Raw genomic sequence first — 22,602 nt, 5'->3', positions numbered from 1 at the left:
ATTCTGAAATGTAGAAAACAATCCACAGGATGAGCTACATGACCTGCAAGAAAGGTTCACATTTATAAAGCTGTTCATGACAACTCTCTTTTAAAATGCCTCAATTGATATTTCACATATCTGAAGATTCATTGACCAGGTAGGACCTACCTTAGCTCAAATTCACCCTACATTTACTGTAAACTGGTGAATGGCAGAGTAGCCAAAGTGCAGTTAACTTATATGATGAGTGACTTGTAGGTTGGGTACATCAGTAGCTGAATACACTACTTTCCACCAGATTGGGAAAGACAAGCAGCCAACGGCTCTTTAACTCCACTGCCAAAACAGACCACTGCTTTCTTTTCGCCAGTCACTGGGTGATGCTGGAGAGATGTGAGCAACGGGGCGTAAAAACACTTCCCCTGCTCTCCTCTTCCCTCTCCACCACCCTTCTTCTCCCAGGAAGCAAGCCCAGAGGTCAGCGCAATCAGGACCCATGAGCAACAAAGGGCCCTAGTTAGGTGTCCAGCTCAGTGCCCGAGCAAAAGGCCGGCTTAGTGGGGCGAGACTGTCCATTAGGCAAGACCCTGGAACACCCCAGAGATCTGAGGTGAAAAGGGTTAGAAAGAAGAATAAAAACACTATCAACCCAGACACATAGACACACATATTCTCAAAGACATGCACAGATCATATGACGCCTTGTTTGACACTGCTGTCAGGGTGCAGTGAAGGGGAAAGACGAGAACCTGTGACACACTGAGCCATTACACACATACATGTACATAAACACACACACACACACACACACACACACACACACACACACACACACACACACACACACACACACACTTAGACAAACCTCTCCACACATGCAAACAGAAAAAGGCATGAATTTCCATCTTTTTCATCTCTGTTTCCCACACCCTGTGCCTTGCTGTTACAGCTTCATATAACTGGCTGCAGCAGCACCCAAAGAGCTAACAAAATACTCACAGCTCACCACACAACATCACTATTTTTCTGTCTCCTTTCTTTTTGGAAGGATGGGTGGGGAATATGGCTTTGTCCTTGTGAAAAGCTTTTGGCCGGACAGAGTTGCTGTATGTTTCTGTCCCTTCCATTAATCTTTCTACCTTCCTATCCCACTAATATCATGACTTCTTCACCTCTTTCCCACCTTAACCATCACCCTGTTTTCATACATATCTTTTCAAACCGAACTACATCCCATTCTTCTCTTTGTTTCCTTTTACACTTCCCCTTCTCTTATACAGTTTTTCTATATTGTTCCCTATACGAGGTCTCAACCGGGGCCACATAACATTGCTTTCAAGTTAGCATCTCTAACCCCCTTGTTACTGAACCTCCTCACAACCACCCTGACTTCTCCACCACTACTCTAACACACTATCTCCTTCTCTCCTGAGGGTCAACATTTGGCTCCCTCAGGGCTGAAGCTACTAATAATGTCCAACAGCTCCTCTCCTTTACCTTAATCCCTCAGACCACTTCTCCCCCACCAACCCAACCAACTTCTCCTCCAAAGCGCCCCTCCCTGCCTCCCATACACACGGCCAGTCCACAGAGCTGTGGCCAACAATCACAGCGTGTCAGGCAGCCTGTCCTGATGGAGCATGGTGTCAGAGCAACCCTCACAGTTGCCGAGTTTGAAGTCTCGAGAGACCGTCCGCCTCTCTTCCTCCCTCTCTCTTTGTCCATCCCTCCCTCACTTTCTGTCTGACTGATGACACAGTGAGCTTTTGAGCAGAGATGTATATACAGGACTACTTGAACTTGAAATGTGTTCAGCCTGAAGTCGTTAAAACTAAACAATCACAAAGACAAGAAGATAAATATATTCATTATATATTTATAGAAGACAAAAAAATCTACTTGTAAACAATTTTAAAACTTACAAAAACATGGCTACAGGCAGAATAATACGTACAATTTGAAGACTTGCTATATTTGCACTATTCCCACATCTAATTTGCCAAAGGCTGATGACATGACATTTAGTTAAGACACTGACCACTCTGCTATAATGAAGTGGGATACAAACAAATATTTTTACAATTTAAAACACCTGCTGTAAATATCATTGGTGTTAACAACAGACCCAAAGGATAAGAGCTTCAAGGCTCCTTGTTTTGTACCAATTATAACATTTATACAGGACCTACATCATAGAAGAAGCAAAGATAACATTACCATCATTAGTTCAAAATGCATTTTAGCATCAAGATATGGTGATTCTTACTAGGCAATGTATGCACACATACAGTACGGGGGAAAAGTACATTACTACATTTTTTCACAATGTAAATCCTGGAATGCATTTAATAAGACAAATTAATTATACATAGCAATGCACGTGTATCAAAGCATCAATATTTCCTTTTAGGATTGAATCATACCTACCGTAGCCTTGGCATAAATGAACAACAGCATGTTATGTAGTCGAATTGATGCTGTATGCAGCAGGAATATCAAGGGTTCCCTATTAAAATGTGTGGAATGGCCATAGAGAGTTAACATCAACTCAAGTTAGCTGAGAGATAACCTTGCAGTAAAATCTATTCATAATTCAATATTTCCTCTCTCTGGATATTATGCGGCAACTGGACTGGCAAAAAAAAAAAAAAAAAAAAGCAATTTGTGTGTAATTTGCTATTTCCTGCAACAGTGGCTTGTGAGGTGAAATATGAGATGAGGTTTTTGGAAACAAGAAGGTTGATGAACTGGAAGGGAGTGAGAGATACAAAGGGGACAGAAGGGATCGAGGGATACTACAAAAATAGAAAAATGGGCATGACAGTAGCGAAAGAAAAAGACAGGACTGGAAAGTGACAACTAGGGAACAACAGGAGCACCAAGAGGTTTGACCAGAAGGATGCTTAACAATGCTATGCCAAGAAGGCAAAAATGTTATACCTCCGCGTGCATGTATGATATGCATTTATACTGGGGGAGGATAGCTACTTCTAAACTGTAAGGAAGGAATGTGCAAAAAAGCACGAGAGAGAGAGAGAGAGAGAGAGAGAGAGAGAGAGAGAGAGAGAGAGAGAGAGAGAGAGAGAGAGAGAGAGACAGAGAGAGAGACAGAGAGAGAGAGAGAATAAACAGAAAATTAACTGTACAACCAGAGTGCAACAAGAATGTGAACTAATCACTGTCTATTTCCTGAGAGTAACAATCCTATATCATCCATTTCCATGGAGCATTGATAGTTGACAGTGTCTATGAAAAGGATCTTCAGGAGGTAGATATCACTTTCACAGAAACCTCTAGGTATATCTAGGTATATCAGGACACTCACCGAGCACTTTATTAGGAACACTATACTAATACTGGGTAGGGCTCCGTTTGCTCTCAAAACAGCCTCTTCATGGCATGGATTCCACAAGATGTTGGAAACGTTCCTTTGATATCTTGATTCATGTTGACATGATTGCATCACATAATTTCTACAGATTTGTCAGCTGCACATTCATGCTGCCATTCTCCCGTTCTATCACATAACAAAGGTGTTCTACTGGATTCAGATCTGGTTACTGGGGAAGCCACTGAAGTACACTGAACTCATTCAGTACACTCTTTTGCTTTGTGACATGGTGCATTATCATTCTGGAAGCAGCCATTAGAAGACTGTAAATTGTGGCCATAAAGGGATGCACATGGTCCTCCGACCTCTCTCATCAACAAAGCATTTCAGACTGCAGATCTGCCTCTCACTGGATGTTTTTTTGTTTTTGGCACCATTCTGAGTAAACTCTAGAGACTGTTGTGTGTGAAACTCCCAGGAGAGCAGCAGTTTCAGACATACTCAAACCAGCCCGTCTAGCACCAACAATAATGCTAAATCATGTCAAAATCACTGAGATCACTTTTTTCCCCCCATTCTGATGTTTGATGTGGACATTAACTGAAGCTCCTGACCTGTATCTGCATGATTTTATACACTGCACTGCAGCCAATTGATTGACAGATTGGATAATTGCTCGAGTTAATGAAGTGCTTGAGTGTATACTGTATAGAAAAAGAAAACATCAGTACTATAACCCAGTATCATTAACATTAAATGTCCCGCTTTCTCTCAAAAAATTTAAATATATGGAAAACACCAAAATATGATGGTCAATGGTCAACCAGTGTTGATCCACAATCCTTCCAGCGGGATTACTGGTTCCAATCTCATGGCCTCACCACCTCAGGCATTTCCATTCCTCTCTCTTTTTTTCCCAGTGATACCTTACATAATTTTTTGAGTATTTGTTCACTGAGATGATATTGTGTATAATATGTGCATGTGTAAAACCTTTGTTACTTTAGCTAATACAAGCATCTCTGAATATCTCAAAAAAAATTTTATGGATTCTCTGGTTTCAGACCTCTGATTTCCTTCAGAAAAACATAATGTCCTATAATTGCCTTTAAAATTCTGCCAAACCAAATGACTCAAATGACAGGCACAAATTCTGAAAGTTACCAGACTCCCAATTAATTTAAATTCTACAGAAGGAGGTAATGTCACATTATGTAGAATGTGAACTACATCCGGTGAGGGTGAGACTTAATATACAGGACACAAATGTATGGTCCTTGACAATTAGACTAAATTACTTCGTTTGTTAAACCCTTTAATTCCAAAGTGGGCTGAGAGCTGTGATGACTGAATGTACTGAAAATGGCATAGCAAATATCATCAGAGACTAAAACTAACTAAATAAATAAACAGAAAGACCAACACAGATATATATTAAATCAAAAACAAAGAAATACATAATTTACTGCTGGAGACTGTAAGACTTAAAAATATGTTTCTGTTTGTAGTCTTTGGCTGAGAGGTGCAGTAGCTTCCAATGGTGTATGGTGAGTAACTTAACATTTTTAAATATTGTGGAGTTGCTCACAGTCTCTGTAAGTTCTCAAATGGTCTTCTGTTTGTGGAACTTGCTAAGTGTTTATCGTATTATCCTCTGTTCTCTACTGAGAAGTGGGCCTTATATGCACCACACTGTGGTTAGCTAGAATTAACTGGCAGAATCATTTTCAGTTTGTGTATGTGTGGTCTGTCTACTGTGTTTTTCCACAACTTTGGGATGAGATCTGAGAGGAAACAGACAGATTTCCATCTGTCTGCTCCATTTGCAAAAAAAAAAAAAAAAAAAAAAAAAAAAGCCCTTCTTGCAATTCAAATATATGCTTTAGCCACCTCTCTCTTCCCCTCCCTCTCTTCCATCTCTCCCTCTCTATCCAAGTGGCATCTGTAGATGACCAGGGCATCGAGAGTCTCAGGGGCTGAGGAAGGAATAGGGGGAGCAGGAGGAAAAAAGAAAAAAAGAGAAGGAGATAGCGAAAGAAAGAGGGAGCAAGCGCCTCTCACTTCATATTTCCCCAGCACCACCCCGGCGTGCCAGCCAGCCTGCAGTCTGTTCTCCTTTGAGCTTTCTATTCTACCACAGAACAGAAAAAAATCAATTCATATTTCCATAATCCACACTCCTGTCTGTCTTCATGTCTTCGCCTCTCCCCCTCCTTCCATCCCTCTCCCTCTCTTTCTCCCTCTTTCTGTCTCCTTCTCTCTCCCCTTCTCCCCTGGGGTAGACTAACCCCTCCACCCCGATCCTACGGCCTACAAATGTCATTACGCTGAGCAACAATAACGGCCTAAACAAAAGGAGGCCTTGCTCTGAGCCCTGAGCCCCTCTGCAGAGACTGTTGGCTGCTGCTGCCATATGCTGGCCAACTCGAGCCACAGAAAGAGACAGAGACTGTGGCTACAGAGGACTCCAGCCTACAGCCCCACAAAGGAGGAAAGGAGTCCTAATCCTGGTAATGAGGCCTGTGAATACAGCCTTTATGTATACGGGGGAAAGGGCCAATCCCTCTGTACACAGTACGCTAACTAGCCATCTTAAGGCCCATCTTATCCACACAAACGATCTGGTCGACAACAGAATGAAAGAAAAGTAAGGTTTGGGGGGGGGCTAAAAAGAAGAGACATGGTAGAACAAGGATGAGGCAGGCCCATTTCAACACATACACTATGTTTACACTATTTTTTACGCTATGTTTTTTAGTTTATCTCTCTTGGATTCAGTTGCTCTTTTCACTCCTTTTCCCTCACTATCGCTTTCCTTGTCTACCTCTGTAAGTCTGTAATTTCTTGCTCACACTCTCGTTCCCTCACTCCCTCTACTGCTTACTCTGATAGCATGCTCTGGTTCTTGTGGGGCAGGCAGACATCGCCTGAAGCATCTTTTTACAAGCCCGTTTATTCCTCAAAGTGGATCAGAGAGGCAGGAGAGCTGTTTAAACTCACTGGCTTGGCTGCTGTGTTAAGAAATAGTTAGCCTACGCACATATTGTTTTCTGTCTCTCTTATTTTTTTCCTTTTACTTGTCCATTTCTTCCCCTCTTTCACTGGTGTGCTGCTGCAATCATCTGTCCAGTGATTTGCTCCAGGTCCTGTTTTGTCCTGTGGCTGCTCTTGGCACAGAAACAACATGCTGCATGTCTTGTTTTTTTTTTCTATCAAATCCAACTGTCAGTGCAAAAATCACTCACACACACAGCCTGAGAAGTCACAGCAACAGAGAGCAGGCGTCATGGAGCCATCTCATGCTGGAGCAACAACAGGAGAATGATTCAGTCTAATCTCCTTACAGAGTGACACGCACAACATAGAAATTAATACACACATTATTACAGGCTGTGTGATTGTTTTGATCAAGTTGGATCTACACTGTTGTGCTCTGCTTGTGAAGCCAGAGATTAAAACAAAGACATCCTGCTGAGACTGTGTATTCTTCTAAGGGTAAAGAGCAGGCATTTTAAATAAAAGGCATATTAAATCAAATTTAAATTATTCAATCGTGTGCATGTTGTCCCCCCCTAGACAGCTGATAAGATTAATGACTGTCTTAGGGGATAAGTCAGGTTTATGACAACGGTAGTTTTGGCCATCATTTCTATCAGTAATGACAACTTGGTACTCATCCAGTTAACTGCAGCGACATCCCTAAAAAGACGTCAAGGGCAATAAACACAAGCATTCAAACAATAAACTGGTCAAGCAAACCCCCAGGTTAGTAAAACGTATCTGTAACAATAAACTTGGTATGCACCGAGCCAACTTTTTATCTCCTTATACCAATTCCGATACTTCAACTCAGGGTATCAGCTGATACCAAGCACCAATCCGATACCAGTGCTCTCTTTTTCCTAAATTTAAAAACTGTTTATTTCAGTGCATTTAACTTATTGGAATGATTTTTTATATAAAAGCAACATCTTGGCAGCCCACCACAACTGAATGAATGTCACTGATAGCAGACACAACATTAACAAAGAAAGTATATTTAATATGGATCGGTCATTTCATGGCTGATACCAATATGCTGTATAGGAATGGTGCCTCCCTAGAGACAACATAGATGAATCTTAAAATATTACCCAAACTGTCCTTGTTACAGACAGACTTTCTGGTTAAGCATTGACCTACTGTACTTTTCCATGATTGTGGCAACACACAATAAAAGGACTACAGCGGGCATTTTGGGACTTAGTTTCAATTTTGCCTCCAACTGAAGTGGTAAACTGCTTGTTTACAGCCTGCGATCATCTGACTGCTCATGTTTCTTGCCCCTTCAGATTTCATTGCAGCAATATCACTGTGATCCCAGATCTCAGCTACCTCTTTGTTGAGTACAGTGTTATTTCTATCAATAGAAATGATAACCAAAAATACAAAAATAAGACCCCAGCTGTAATTTACTGGAATCATCCTTTAAACAATGTCCCCATCAGAAAACGTGATTCTTCAGCAATACAGACTAGTAGGAGATACTAAGGTATATATATCCCTGCATTACTTACCTCTGACTAGTTTAGAAAGAACATAGAGTGCCAAAAAGTACTGCAAAACAGCTTCAGATTTTGCTTTCAGATTGAAAATGAGCCTGATAATGCTATAAATGTGAAACAAAAGGAAGCAGGCAGAGTAGCACAATAAGCGAGAAAGCAAGAGACACATACAGAGAGCGAGAGAGAGAGAGAGAGAGAGAGAGAGAGAGAGAGAGAGAGAGAGAGAGAGAGAGAGAGAGAGAGAGAAAGGGGAAAACAGAGGTGTGCATTCCTGTCACGGTTGCATGATAATTACTGATTGTCGGTTATTGAAGACCTGCTCACTGCTTTTCATTACCAGCAACAGACGTACAATGAGACAGAGAGAGACAGAGAGGAGGAGAGAGAGAGAGCAAGAGAGAGAGGGAGAAGGTGAGGAAGTACAGATAGGGATTTGGACGGGAGTGGATGTGGTGGTTATAGGTGTTGGGGGAGGCTACCACAGGATGGCAGGGGGAGTAAGGGCATTAGGAAAGGAAGGGAGATGGGAGAGGAGAAGGTAGAGGTTGTCTGCAAGACTGAACGAGTGAGAGAGAAAAATTTGGAGAGAGAGAGGAAAAGAGAGGAAGAGAGTGAGAGAGGTATGAAAAAGCAGAGTGTGTTCCAACCTGGTCTGTGTGGTCCTGGGGGAAGCTCCATAGCACGGTTGGATCTAGAGGTAATTGACAGACAGCATTAATCAGCTGGTGAGAAACACACCGTCTTCGCTAGCTGCCTCAGAACACATACATATTAATGAGAGGGGTGGGGGCAAGGGTGGCTGCTGCAAGTCTGTGCGCGCTCTCACACACGCACACACACAAACACACATTTATACATATATAGTCACTCACACACATACACACACACACACACACACACACACACACACACACACACACACACACACACACAGTAGCGCACAGTGAAAGGCAAGAGAAAGAGTGTCTAGGCTGTATGTGCTGTAAATATGCAAATCTATATTCTCTGTGTAGATATGATATATTATATTATACACCAAATCATGCACGTTTAAGAAAGTCATATCAGCACATACTCTGGTTTATTTGCTTAATTATTCCTACAATGATACAAGCATGGATATTTGCTTGTTTATGATAATAGAGGTTTGTTTTCAGTAAAATACATTAGCCAAGTAGATTAACTGATTTGTAGATAGACAAGAAATCACCCTATTCTGATATTGTCAATTAACTGTTATGTCAGTTATTAAGTTTTAATATAAGACAGTAGGTGGGTTAAAAAGCTTCAAAAACGTCATTATAAATGAGGGGGTTTAGGCTGCTGATCAGCATTTGATTTGGTAAGCTGTGGTTATTAATGTTTTATATAATTAATAAAGACATAGCATATAGCAAATGAACAGACATCATTCTCTTATTATTGATGTGTGAAGATGAGCATTGTTTACCACAGAAGAGGCTGGCAAGTTCACACGAAAAATATACCCAACTGTACACAATTGCCATATAATTTGCCTTATTAAGCTACCAGCCTACCATTGCCTTAATTTTTACATCTCTCTTAATGTTTATATCTCTCTTAAAGTTTCAGTAGCTTCCAAACTAAAGAGTGAGCCTCGTTTTTCTCAGGCTTATAACATGTGGTTGAAAGGAAGCAGCCACCCAGCCATAGCCTGAACACAGGGGTCTCTAGTAAACATGGTTTCCACAGCTCCAAGGTCACCCTGTGACCTCGGCACGAACAGCAATGGTTTGAAGAGAGGAGCTCTCACATGCCAGGTTCACTGTCATGGACATACAAAAGGTCTACAGGCTCAATAACAAACACGACTTCTGTTTCAACAAAGCTAGCTGAGTGAAAGTGAATCTGGAAAAGACAATCCCTTTGATAGCATAGATAATGCAGTCAAAAAAAAACAAAACAAAAAAAACAAAACCAACCCAATAACTGTGATTTCAACAGGTGTAAACTATGAGGTTGATTCACGTATGACCATTTTTATAAGGATTATATTTGGCTATGATGCTACCCAAAGCATATGCCCAAATAGCTTAATGTAGACATTATAAAGCCAGGGGAAAGCAACAGTAAACAGGATATGCAATAACACACAATGAGTAGCTTGTAGAGTAGCAGGATATCTGAGAGAGAAGGGAATACAATGGACAAACGGATGACAGGACGCAGCAGAATCCATGATGCCTTACATAATCCTGTTGGATAATTTCATGGCCCCCATCTTGAAAAGAGCGGCACAGAAAAAAAAAAAAAAAAAAAAAAAAAGCAGCACAGCTCAAAGCTCCACACTCCAACTCCAACCACCCCCCTTCTCCCGACCCTATGATCTGCCACAGTTAGGGCTATTTATGCTGATTTACTGGGTGAGAGGATGGGAACTGCTGCTGGAGAATGATACAGAACAGAGGAAAAGGGACAGGAGATTCAGAGGAGAAGAGGAAACAGGGGTAGCCTGTTGTGCCCAGTGTTTGTAACTTTTGGTGGCTCTACTTTGAGCAGTGATCGGCCAGGTGTGCATGGGTATGAAAATGGGGATGGTTCTAGGTGCAAAGAAAAGGCTTTTCTCCACACGTTCCTGACTGCAGTGTCCATGCTCACAGCTAAACCAGTGGCCTCTATGTTGACAGTATAGACAGGAGTGCGGCTGAATTCATGATCAAGTCCTGACATCAGCTGCAACCAATATGTGATAACAAACAGCCTCCATTCAACACAAACCAGAAAATGTAGAATGTAGCTGTATACTACCTATGAGTGCAATAATTTATTTCAGTAGCCTTTAATTTATCTCTTGTTCCAGCAATACCAGTACTAGCTTATATTTTTGTAATTCCTTCAGTATGATGAATAGCTTGATGCCCTAGATTTTAGGATTGCCGCTCTGATAAAGTATTTACTACTCAGCTTTTCTGACATGGTGAAGCTGTAAAATACAAAATAATCCTATGTACTTTCCTTTCTGTTCCACACGCTCTTTTTCTTTCTGTTCTGCTCTACCTCTACATTTCTCTGCCAGTCATTTTGCTACTCTTTTCCAGTCTTTTTTTTTTTTTAACCTATTCCTCTCATTTTTTCCCTATTTCTGCCTGATTTCCTGTCCTCCTCTCCTCTTTCTGTTTTCCATACTTGCCTCATTTTTTCTATATATTTCACAACCTCTCTTTCCCTTCATCCTAACCTCCGCTGCAGCTCTCTGTCTTCACTTTTGCCCCCCTTGTATTTTTCTCACTCTCTTGCCCTCCCTTTGGACGTGCCTAGCGTGTGGGAGCCTGAAGGGGGTTAGGGCTGCAAGTTGAAGGTTACAGAGGTGAAGGGGACCCCTGCTGCTCCGCCAGGGGACACAAATGTCACCATGACAGATCCTGCACTGGTTAATCCAAACTCCCCTTTTTCACACACACACACACACACGCACAGACACACACACACGCGCACACACACACACACGCACACACACACCCTAGAGCTCCATGACACTGACCAACAAAAGAATACAATTCATGTCTGAATTCTGCAGCACCAATGTCAATTGTAAAATATGCAAAAATGCTTGTGCTAAACTATTTTATTTTGAGCACATAAAAAATACCTGAGGTGCAAATTGCTGAGTTTAAATGCCATGCCTTGACTTGCAAGGCAGGGATTCTGGTCAATATATTACTGTCTGCAGCCTCTGAGGGTTTGGACTTTTTGGGAACAGAGGCTGTGGATTTTACAAGTGCACTGTATAACTGTTTTGGCTTGCTCACTTGGTCATAAAACATTTTCTGCAAGCAAGAGACAATGGCAGCTGTCAGTGACAATAAAAAATGACAAAGTTGGAGAGACAAGGGTTCTGGACGACACCAGCAATGGCATATGGAGGCATGCACACATAAATACACATGCATACACAAACACAAACACAAACACAAACATAACCATTATCAATGTTACACTTATGCAAATGCAACTCTACAGCCAGTAGAAATGCAATGCTTTGCTCAAGGACAAATCGGTAACATAAATGTTTGACTAATGCCAACATATATTAACTGCAGTATTTCTATCATTTCTTTGAGACCAATGAAACACTTCCTGCTCTTTCATACACATTTCTACACTGTCTGCTACCTGCCCGTCCATACATTTGTCATGCTAACCATGCTCTGTTCAGCTTGCCTGCATAATACATTGATTTGTTACACATTAGCCTCTCACTCACCTATCTCCATCAAAGCCAAAAGTGCAAAAGATTCAAAACATGTTTAGTGTATTTCCTACAGTTGAGAAAATCTATAAAGGGCTGTTGCAAATAGTATAAAAACAATCCACTTGATCTGACACCAGTGAAAGCTGGAGTGACATGGGGAAAAGAACCTATAGCATATTTCACCTAAGTGGAGTGTAAACAGATCATGTGGGTGAGAATTGAATTCACACAACAGGAAATGGAGGAAGGTAAATGTGCCACAAAGCTCAAGGAGCAACCATTGCTCTCTGTTTGCAAAGTGCAACTATGTCTGTGTGCAAATGTGTACTCTACAAGCACACGCATGTTTAAAGAGCTCAGGAGTGAATATTTAGCGTACAGTTGCATGTCCATTGATCCCTGAGGGTTTCAAGTGTGGGTGACCTCCAACAGTAATGATGGGGGCAACATGGGCTGTGACACAGATACTGGGGAGAGGGGATGGTGGTGGTGGTGGTCGAGATGGTCAAAAATCAATGTTTTGGCAATTCTTAACACACCTGTCTTTAAAAAGTTGGAGAAGGAGAATGAGCAAGGAGAAAGGAGGGTTAATAGGTGAAGAGTGCTGGGAATTGCGAGCAGAGCAACAGGGAAGGAGTGGGAGGAGGAAGGATGAGGTGAGGGAAGAAATGGATGGATGCCTAAGAGTGGGAGGTAGAGCTATCCTCTCAACTGACACCACTTCTTTTCTAACTACTCAGGTGGATCATGACACGTGATAGGATTAAACGGAATAAATTAGCAAGATATACATTGATGTGCACTGAAACATGAGAGAAACAAGAAATAAGCCTACCCCTTCTTCTCTCATTTCTTCAATTCTCTGCATAAATCTGTCTACTGGCACTTCCAAGTAGGCTAAAAATGAAAAATACTGGCATCTCCATCTTGGCATAAATCTATGCTTCTTGGGATTTCCGAGTAGGCTAAAAAGAAGCTGTTGGCAGAGGATGTCATTCCTAATACTGCCCTAATGCTGCTGGCTGGAAGAAAAAGTTGGCACATAACGCTAGTGTGTCAGAAACGGCACACTGCCCAGCATTGCGCTGCAAGTTATTCAACTTTAAGCCATTTTGTCACTAACCTAAAAAAGTAAAACCCAACTTACTTACTTGAATGACATAAAGCTTTATAAAAATAGCCTTTGCAAAATTCTGGAACAAGCATATGATACACTTGATATATACCCTCAGTGCAGAGTGAACTGTGGGTGTGCACAGTGTTTCTATAGGATCACCTTAGCAGCTCAATAACAGTGGCCTGAATGCATGGTTCTGGCTTTAAAACTGAGAGACTTCAGTAAAACACAAAAAGAACTAACCCTAAATCCAGTGTGAATACACATTTAGATGAAAGCCTCTAGTTTATAATTCTCTATACTATGTGAATCAAACACAGACTTAGAGCCCTCATGGCCATCCAATGTTCTAAAGGCATAAAAAAAATGCACTTTTTTCACCTTATTCCATGAACGACTGAATGTGTGTTGTGAGTGAATAGGGGGCCTGTTTGTTAAGAGAGGCCAAATCCCATATGGTGAACAGCAGCTCCTCTGGTGAGAAGAGAGGCTGTGAAAGCCACCGGCAGCCCCTCTCCTCCATCCGTGCTCCGGAGATGAAGGGATGTAGCGCCTGCCTCTCCTTGTTCCTCCTTTCTCTCGCTCCCTTTGCCTCCTCTCCTCCCTCTTTCTTGGCCAGGGGTTAAACTGCTGCACTCTAACCTCCTTGGCAATGATTTCATTCACTCCGTTTCTCTCGCTCACTCTCTCATCTCTGAGAGAGATTTATTTCACAGTATGTAGTGGATTAGGCCCCCCTCGTATGCCCCTGGACAAAAGCATTGTTTTAGCACTAGCCTGTTCGTTTTAACGGGAGGAAGCTACTGCTACTAACCATCAACAATACGGCCATTGTGGACACAGGGCTGGAAGGACACTGCCTCAGAGGCCGTCTAGACTTTGAGCCCGGGCCGATTGGAGAAACAGAGGGAGAAAATCCCATCAGGCAGTGGAGTGAAAGTTAACTAAGGTAACCTGCTGTGAACCTGATGAAGATGTCAAGCCAACATATGGCAAAAAATGTCTATTGTCAGAGCAAGGAGCTTTCTTCCCTATGAGGGAGGGTATGGTGGAGGAGGAGGAGATGAGGGGTGGCTAAAGAAGACTAGGGGGGCTGTACAACCTAAAGGAAGGAATAACTGTGGTGGTCATCGTTTTACTTCTGGATCAGTAGCCTTATTCTGGCCGGGAGGAGGCCCAACCCCTCCACTCACAATTAAAGGAGTAAGCAGATTAGCTGGCGTCTTTCAAAGGCCAGCAGAAAGAAAAACACACTCACAGACGTTTAAAACATTTTTTTCCTTTTGCCTATCGAGTCTCACATTGCACACTGCAAATGGCATTACATTTCATGCTGATTTAGTGAGCAGAGGTTTTGAGAAAAGAGAAACTTTTTCAACGATGATATGGTCCTTAAGTTTAGTAATACTGATTGGTCACACTATGTTGTTACAAATTAGGACTTGGGACTGACAGAAATAGTGAAAACCTGATTCTAAATCATTAACTACCTTGATTAAATTAGAACCGATTTATGTTTGATTTTAAATTTTTGACTAGATATCCATTGAAACATGATGCGCTAATACAAAACATTCTAAAAGGTCTATTTCTTATAACATTTCTTATAACAGACACAAACAAATACATCACAACACTGATCTAGATTAGTTCTGTAAATAGGTCTAGATTTGCAAAGGAGTAATTAAATTTAATTCCAGTTCTTTAAAATTTGAATAAACAAAAAGAAAACAACCTCTAAGGTAGAGCCTGCTTTACCAGCCAAAAAAAAAAAAAAAAATCAACTGGCAGGCTTCACATGTGAGAGATGCTGGCCTGGGGGATTTCTAAGCCATTTCTACAGCTATATCTGAAGAAGATAAACAACAGCTTCAGCATCACTGGAAGGAGAAGAAAGAAAGAGCTGCATGGTGATGATGTGACCCTATTAATGCCACATTAGTTGTTCCGTCTACCCAGTTATATGAGAAAAATTCTTCAGTAGGATGAGCTGAGAGTGAGAGAGGAGGAGAGCGAGGGGGGGAGAGAGGGGAAGAGGAGGTGGAGAGAGAGACAGGGAGGGAGAAGTGAAAGCGATACTGTCTCCAGGCTAGTTGGGATGCAACCCAATTTCACAGCTTCACGAGTGAGTGGCACAGCATATGGATGCAACCTTTGTGACAGCCTCTGCGTATCACCACATATCAGCGTTGATATTCCCAGTCAGATTCCATACTGGTCCAACATTATGTCAAACACCAGCTCTGCATGACTGCATCTTCAACACAACATACAAATAGCATGTTTGTTGAGAGGGTGTTAGTCTCTTAAGATAAGAAAAAAAACAAACCACTGTCTCCCAAGACAAACTACTCCCCAACTTTGTATTGTATGATGTTCAGTTGCCACATACAATGACAATGAACAATCAAGTGCTTACATTAAGGCAGTAATGTGCCCTACAATCTAAAATATAATTTGAAATCTGAAATCCCAGATATGACCTAGATGTTTACTTCCAAATAAATGGGGAAATAGAGATAGTAGTCAGTAAGTCACTGGGTTGTTGGCTGCCTGGTTGAAAAACCAATACTTCATGTAACCATACATTTCCCTCAATATGGTCCAACCATCTGCCTCAGTCAAAAAAAAACAACATCTATAAAGGCATATTAAATTAATAACTCTTTTCTTAATCTATTTTGCATAAAAAGACATGAATATAAAGTGTACCAAGAGTATAACTCACCTTATGAAGTAAGTTAGCTTTACTTTTACCCTGAATCATGTGCAAATTATTTTGGAAACTTTAGAGGTTGATTTTATGCCTGGCTATAGACTATTTGTTATGGTTGCACACTGTTATGAAAAGGAATCCCATTTTTTGTGCGGTCTCATTTGACAGATATGGCTCCTTAGCCTGATGAGTCTGAAAAAAAAAAAATAGTTTTTTGGATAGACTACTTACAAAGTTTAAGAAAGCTGGAGATCAGGTCATTGTCAGTCAGCTACACATGCTTAGGGGAGAGTTCCTTTTCTAATCTTTGAGCTGGTGGTTGTAGAGTCAGAGAAAACACTGTAGCACAGCAGCTCCTTGAGTTGTGGAGAGGATCGATCTCCGTTAATGTCGTATGGCACAGCACCCAGAGGCAGCCATGTGGTGCTGATGACAGTGTAAAGCCTTGCCTTTGGCGGCTACATGCTTGGTGCTGCAGAGCTGTGATTTGAAGTTCACATGCAAAGGCTGACAGACAGACAGCTCTCAGTCAGGCAGTCAGTCATTGAGTCAGCCAATCTTTCCACAGGGATGACAATACATCTGTATCTCTTAAAAGTGTACAATAGTGCCTAATCCTAAACACATTCACAGGAGTCTCAATGCTCTGCAGGACTGATGGTGAAAATGCGAACAGAAAAATACTGGGCAAACATTATACAACGACTTAAACTCACTCACGTACGCTGATCCATAGACACAAATTTCCCTAATATTCATCTCGCTTCATTTGAAAAAGTAGAAGGTGTAAGGTTTTAGTGAACCCTAACTACTAGGGGGATTATCTGGGATGGCCATTGAAAGAGCTCTTGGAGACAAAGAAAGTCAAACGTAGTTCATCCATTATTTCTTTTTCCCTTTTCTATTTTGTAGTATTTTATTTCTAAATTAATAAATGGTTTAAATGGTTTCAAGTTGTTACATAAACTGACTAAAATGTGTAGTAATATTTCTGTGTTCACTTTGGATGAAGCCGTTTTCACTGCAAACCAAGAACAAGGTGAAATAACTCTAAACAAAATACTGGCGGCTCCATTTTCTTTGCTGCGATCATGAATTTAAATTAATATCATTTTAATTTACCACAATTCAGCAAACACATTAATTCACATATTCTTGAGTAAAAGTCAGCAACATGTAACTTTAATATTACCAATTCCTACGACCAATAAAACAAAGTGATTCAAATTGCATCCCTACTAGCTACAATGCATTATCATTTCACTTTGCTTCATAAAGCATCTTCTCATAGGAACTGGACAAAATGGCTATAGCCACCAAGTGATTCATCAGACAGCACTAGGCTAAGGTTTGAAAGCATAACTACACCCACTTTCAAACAACAAACCCCTGTGTTTGATATGGGTTAATAAACACACATTCTCCCCGCTTTGGACCCATTAATTTCAGGCTGTTGTCACAGCTTTAATTCCTTGTCATCCATATCCACACAGAAACCAGGTTTACAGCTGTAGTTTCATAGAGATGACTGCTAAACCATTAAATTACAAAAGACATAATTAGAACGGCAACCAACAGTTATTTCCAGATAATGATTTCAGGTTAATTGATTAATCATTTAGTCCATAAAATGACGAAAAATTTGGGAAAATTTGTTGTTTTATCCTACAAAAAGCCCAAAACCTAAAATATATTCAATCTACAATTATGTAAAGCACAAAAAAAAAAAAAAAAAAAAAAAAAAAAAAACAGCAAATCCTCGTATTTAAGGAGCTAAAACCTGTGAATGTTTAACTTGATAAATGCTTTTAACAACTATTGTTAATTTTGATTTTTATTAATTTTCTAATCTGGGATAATAAATTTAAAGGTTAAGTGTTGTTGCAGGGTATGGAACTGAGGGTTGTGTACCTGGCACGCCAGGTGTCACCATTGAGCCCTCTGGAGATGTCCTGGACTAATCAACGAAACGTCAAAGAAGGAGGGTGCCCACCTGATGCACCCAATGACATACCTACCTTTTCACCACTCCAATCCCACTACCAACATCGAGATCGTTGATTTACCACAGGGATTGAAACATTACGTTCTATTAGCTGTATTGATCTTCTGGAAGAATATCAGTGACTGCTGTGGAAGTGCAGCTGACAACTAGGAAAAGATCGCGTAACAGCTGGAGAGACAGCTGACAGGAGGAAATGGTTTGTTGGGGGGAAGCTACCCATAACAGCAGTTGCCGTCACCTTGTAAGGGCACAAGAGCCACCCTCACTTGGCTACGAGTCTATGAGAGCCGTGGTGCAAGAAGACTGACTAATCTCCTGGTAACGACCCCTGACATGGACACGACAATGAATCAGGAAAGTGGTAATAATCTTGGGAAACCAGCAGCTGGACAAGTTCTACATATCTGTAGGTGTGGCTGGACTAAAGTAATATCAACTTATTGTCTTAAAATTCATCAGGCAGAAGACATGCTTGAATCCAATCCAGGGCCCACAGGGATCAGATTCTGTTAAAAGGTAGGTCAGCACCCTACGGTATGTGGAAGTAGTTTCAGACACAAGCAATAGCCCAAGACACAACCAGACACATCACAAAGTGGGTAACAAGCAAGGACGTAAGCTGTTGGTGTAATGGCCTAATTCTAACAGCAAGGAATGGGAAAACATCATTGCAGGCATGAGCCTGATCTTAACTGGCATCAAGGGATTAGCAAATAAGAAGTTGGAGAAGATGGGCAATCTATTATACAGCGATGGAAAGGAGAAAATTTGAGTGAAAGAACAAGTCAGCAGGAAACATATGCCTCCTCCCCCCATCATCTCCAGGAAATCCAATGATTTTTGCTGAGACTTCGGGAAAAGTTTCATCAAATCATCACATGGGTGTGGATTAATCCCAGCAACTGCAGAAGCATCTCCATTGTCAAGTCATGGATCAAAGATTTCATATGGATGGAATACCTTTCCTAATTGTTACAGAAATGCCAGTGAAGAGCAAGGGGTGATGGTATGATGCAAAACTCAAGGACACTGGGCAGTTTGAACAACTCAAAAAGATACCATCACATACATATTTCCCATCAACAAGACCGCGCTGGCAGGAAAACTCAAGTTATGGGGCTTCCAGTTTGGCATACTCCTAGGACTCATGTGGCCTTTAACAGTGTATGAAATCCCCATCAACAAAGTAGAAAAGCTGGAAAGAGTGATCAGCAAACATGTTAAAACAGTGGCTTAGACTCTGACAATGGTTAAACCCTGTCAGACTGTAGAGGAATGGCAAATTGGAATTACCAATTGCAAGTCTTGTGGAAGAATTCAAACACACCAAAGCAAAGCTGGTCATAATCCTCACTGAATCGGAAGATACTATTATTTGAACAGTGCCCCCCCCCCCCGTGGGGAGGAAGTGGACCCCATTTGAAGCCATTCAGAGTGCTAAATCTGCTCTTCACTTCAGAGATGTGGTTGGCCAAGTCCAACATGGGAGAGCCTGTCTCGGGCTCCTACCAAAAGCTCCTAAAAGGCTCACAGCAACATCAGTGCAGAGGAGATGGCTTGTGGTGTGGGAGGTGAGAAGACAGGAGGAGGCAGAACGACACGCAGAGACAATGGCCAAGCAGGGCCAATGGACTAAAAACTCAGCTGGGAGATGGAGGGATCTCCAACACTTGTGATCGGATCAAACCTCCCCTCTTCTCAGTGTGTTTTGTGTATGCGTGTGTGATAGAGAGAGAGACAGAGAGCAGAGCAAGGAGGGACTTAGTGAATAATTCACAGTGCACAGCTCTACAATGAAATAAGATTTTACCCATTTGAAATAATAAAAAAAAAAAAATAGGAGAATCAAGATGTGGAGGTCAGTGTTGATACTGTAGCAGGCCTCCACAAAATAAATCAATGTATGGGAAACACTGAGAACTGTAATATTTTTGGCTCATTATGAAACTGTGGCAGGACGATGATGTCACTTGAGTAGGCCGTCCTTCAAAGTAGGCCAGGACACATTTGCATTCACACTCTTAAAAGAATGTCCTATGCTGCCCAGACCACCTCCGAATTCAGACTGAGTGATCGGATCTTAAATGCGTCCTCAATTCATCTTGGGTGCATTCACACCTGTACACACCTGTAGTCCACAAGTGGACTAGCTGTCCACCTGTGATCGGATCACCTGAGACGCATGTTAATCCTAGGTCTGAACAGGGCCAGAGCCACTTATGACCTCCTACCCACACCCCAGAACAAGAAGCAGTGGTGGTAAAAAGACTTCAGTGGCTCCCTTTGTAAAACACCTGCATCACTAAGGCACATTTTAACAGGATGCACTATGAGTCTCGCGCAATGGTGTTACACATGGAGACATAAAAAAGTTCTCTGACAGCTGGCCTTAATCTTGGAACAGAGCTGAACCAGCACAAATGCTCTCTCACAAATATCAGCAGAATATGTCCATGTCCATGTCCATGCTACTTGCAGCAGCAGGCCAACCTCCAGAACACCATATAACACCAAAGGACGCAAGCATTCTGCAGGAGGGTATGATACTGAGGGGAGTGTACCTGTGACACAAGGTATCACTGTTGAGCCCTCTGGAGATGTCAAATGTAATGGCCAGGTGTGTTCTTTCTTCTATCACCTTACAGGTAAGTCTTTCTGGGAAATCAATATTATAATGGGCAGATTTGGTCTTTTTGTATCACCTTTAAAGTAAGTAATCTTTTGGACATCATTTCTATATACTTCAACTAGAGAAGTATTCTCTAGGAACAAGGGTGAGGGGTTGCTCCCTCCAACAAGCAATCAAGTCCTTGTCAAATGCAGCAGAAAAAAAGCATCAATTGGCTTTGGATTAAAAGGAAAGACAACAACTGGACTGCATGAATAAGACAGGAGGGTATGGAACTGAGGGGGGTGTACCTGGGATGCCAGGTATCGCAGTTGAGCCCTCTGGAGATGTTGTGAGCTAATCAATGAAGCGTCAAAGAAGGAGGGTGCACGCCTGATGACCCCAGTGATGTACCTACCCTCCCTTTCACTACTCAAATCCCACTGCCAACATTGAGAGTGCCAATTTACCAAGGGGATTGAAACATCGAGTCCTTTTAGCTCTACTGATCTTCTGGAAGAATACCAGTGACTTCTGTGGAAGTGCAGCTGACGACTAGGGAGAGATTGTTACAGCTTAAAAATAGTGTATTTGCTTAAGAGAGTTCAGCACTCCATGTTGAGTTCATTGATAGTGGTTGCTGCTATGTTTATACTCAAGTTTCAACATTGAAGACAATGTAGGCAATGTGGTGTAACTTTATAGGATTTATTTTCTTTATTTGGTCACAATGTAATGAATGAATGCTTATTAATAACTCAGACTCTACAACTATGTTCAAATATCTCTTATTAGATGTTGACACCACAACCTACAATGATGCTTAAATAATCTTGTAGCAATTCTATACGTTATAAAAACACATTTGCATCCTTTCATAACAAAGCCAAAAAGCACCAGACCAGTTCAGGTCAGGAGCAGATCCTGAAGCCCAGCTCAAAAATTTATGTTAACCTATTGAGACTGACCACAAACACAGGTTTGTCCTGCATCGTTATGTCAGTCTGAATCAGGTTTTAGATGTCCATACAACTTCTATTCTTATTTTAACCAGTTCCAATGCAGCACGGTAAATAAGGAGTATTAGGAAATACACTCAACAATAGAAGTGGGCAGGAAGATTTGTAAGGTAGATAAAGTATAAGTAGGTGAGGGAATCATAAATGTCTATACAAAAACAAAGACTTTGGATGAATAGTATAATTTGCAATGATAAATGGTCTCAGACATTCACAAAGGCATCAAGATTGACCTATATTTTCTGTCTTGAAAAATAGGCCAGAACCCAAATTAAGGGGCCAGTAGGGCTATTACACGCATGTAAACGCCATCATCTTCACAGTAATTGTGTGGTGTTAGGCAACATAGTAGCAGCCTCGAGTGGAGAGACATATCCTAAGGGCATAGCTGTTGACATGTAAATAGTGAGGATTGAAGCTGAAATGACAGCACAGACAGTAGGCTTGCACTGCTAGTTCTGCTTGACTTGGGTTTGGCCTTGGCCATAGAATTAAGGTCTAAAGGACAACAGTCTAGATGTCAAGATACCAGTACTCATATCATGCCAATAAGTAGGTTGATTTCCTTAATTGCCAGAGAAAATGCACTTCTGTCTTTTAGATCATTCATCTTTTAGACCATTTTACATCAGTCTATGTGGCAGCACCCCCATGACCCCAGAATACAACCTGAGACTACATCTTTTGTAGCAATCTCTGCCTTTCACTGCTTTTTGTGTTTGTCTACAAGTGTGGTTTTCAGAAGGGCCAAAGATACTTCAGAGTTCCCTTCAAAATAAATACTTGTGATTTTATATTACATGTAACTTGCCAACAATATCGTATAAAATAAGATGTGTCTATGACAGTCAGAAGACAATCAATTTATATTCATTTTTGTGCTAAACCTTTACAGGTAAAGGTTCCTATGGCAAAATCTGAGAGAAATTGGTGTCTTGTTAAAAACGGTTGGGATTCTGGATGAAAAGCTTCATGATCTTGTTATATTGACTGATATTCCCACTGCACACGGCATGAGAAATGGGCTGGTTGCTGTAGTCATGAGAAGTGAGTCAACCCCAAATCCT

General features: G+C 41.3%; 1 protein-coding gene across 1 annotated transcript in view; it reads right to left on the bottom strand.

The window, feature by feature from the left end:
- dennd1b (DENN/MADD domain containing 1B) overlaps positions 1 to 22,602 on the bottom strand; it is a 112,013-nt gene that overhangs the window by 78,974 nt on the left and 10,437 nt on the right. The window contains exon 3 of the mRNA XM_040128521.1: positions 8,505 to 8,548. Within this exon, the coding sequence (XP_039984455.1) occupies positions 8,505 to 8,548 (44 nt within the window). The remainder of the gene's footprint in view (positions 1 to 8,504; positions 8,549 to 22,602) is intronic.

This window comes from Xiphias gladius, chromosome 6, assembly GCF_016859285.1.
Source record: "Xiphias gladius isolate SHS-SW01 ecotype Sanya breed wild chromosome 6, ASM1685928v1, whole genome shotgun sequence".
NCBI lineage: Eukaryota > Metazoa > Chordata > Actinopteri > Istiophoriformes > Xiphiidae > Xiphias > Xiphias gladius.
Note: the sequence above shows the minus strand (reverse complement) of the source record. Positions and strands in the feature narration are given on the sequence as shown.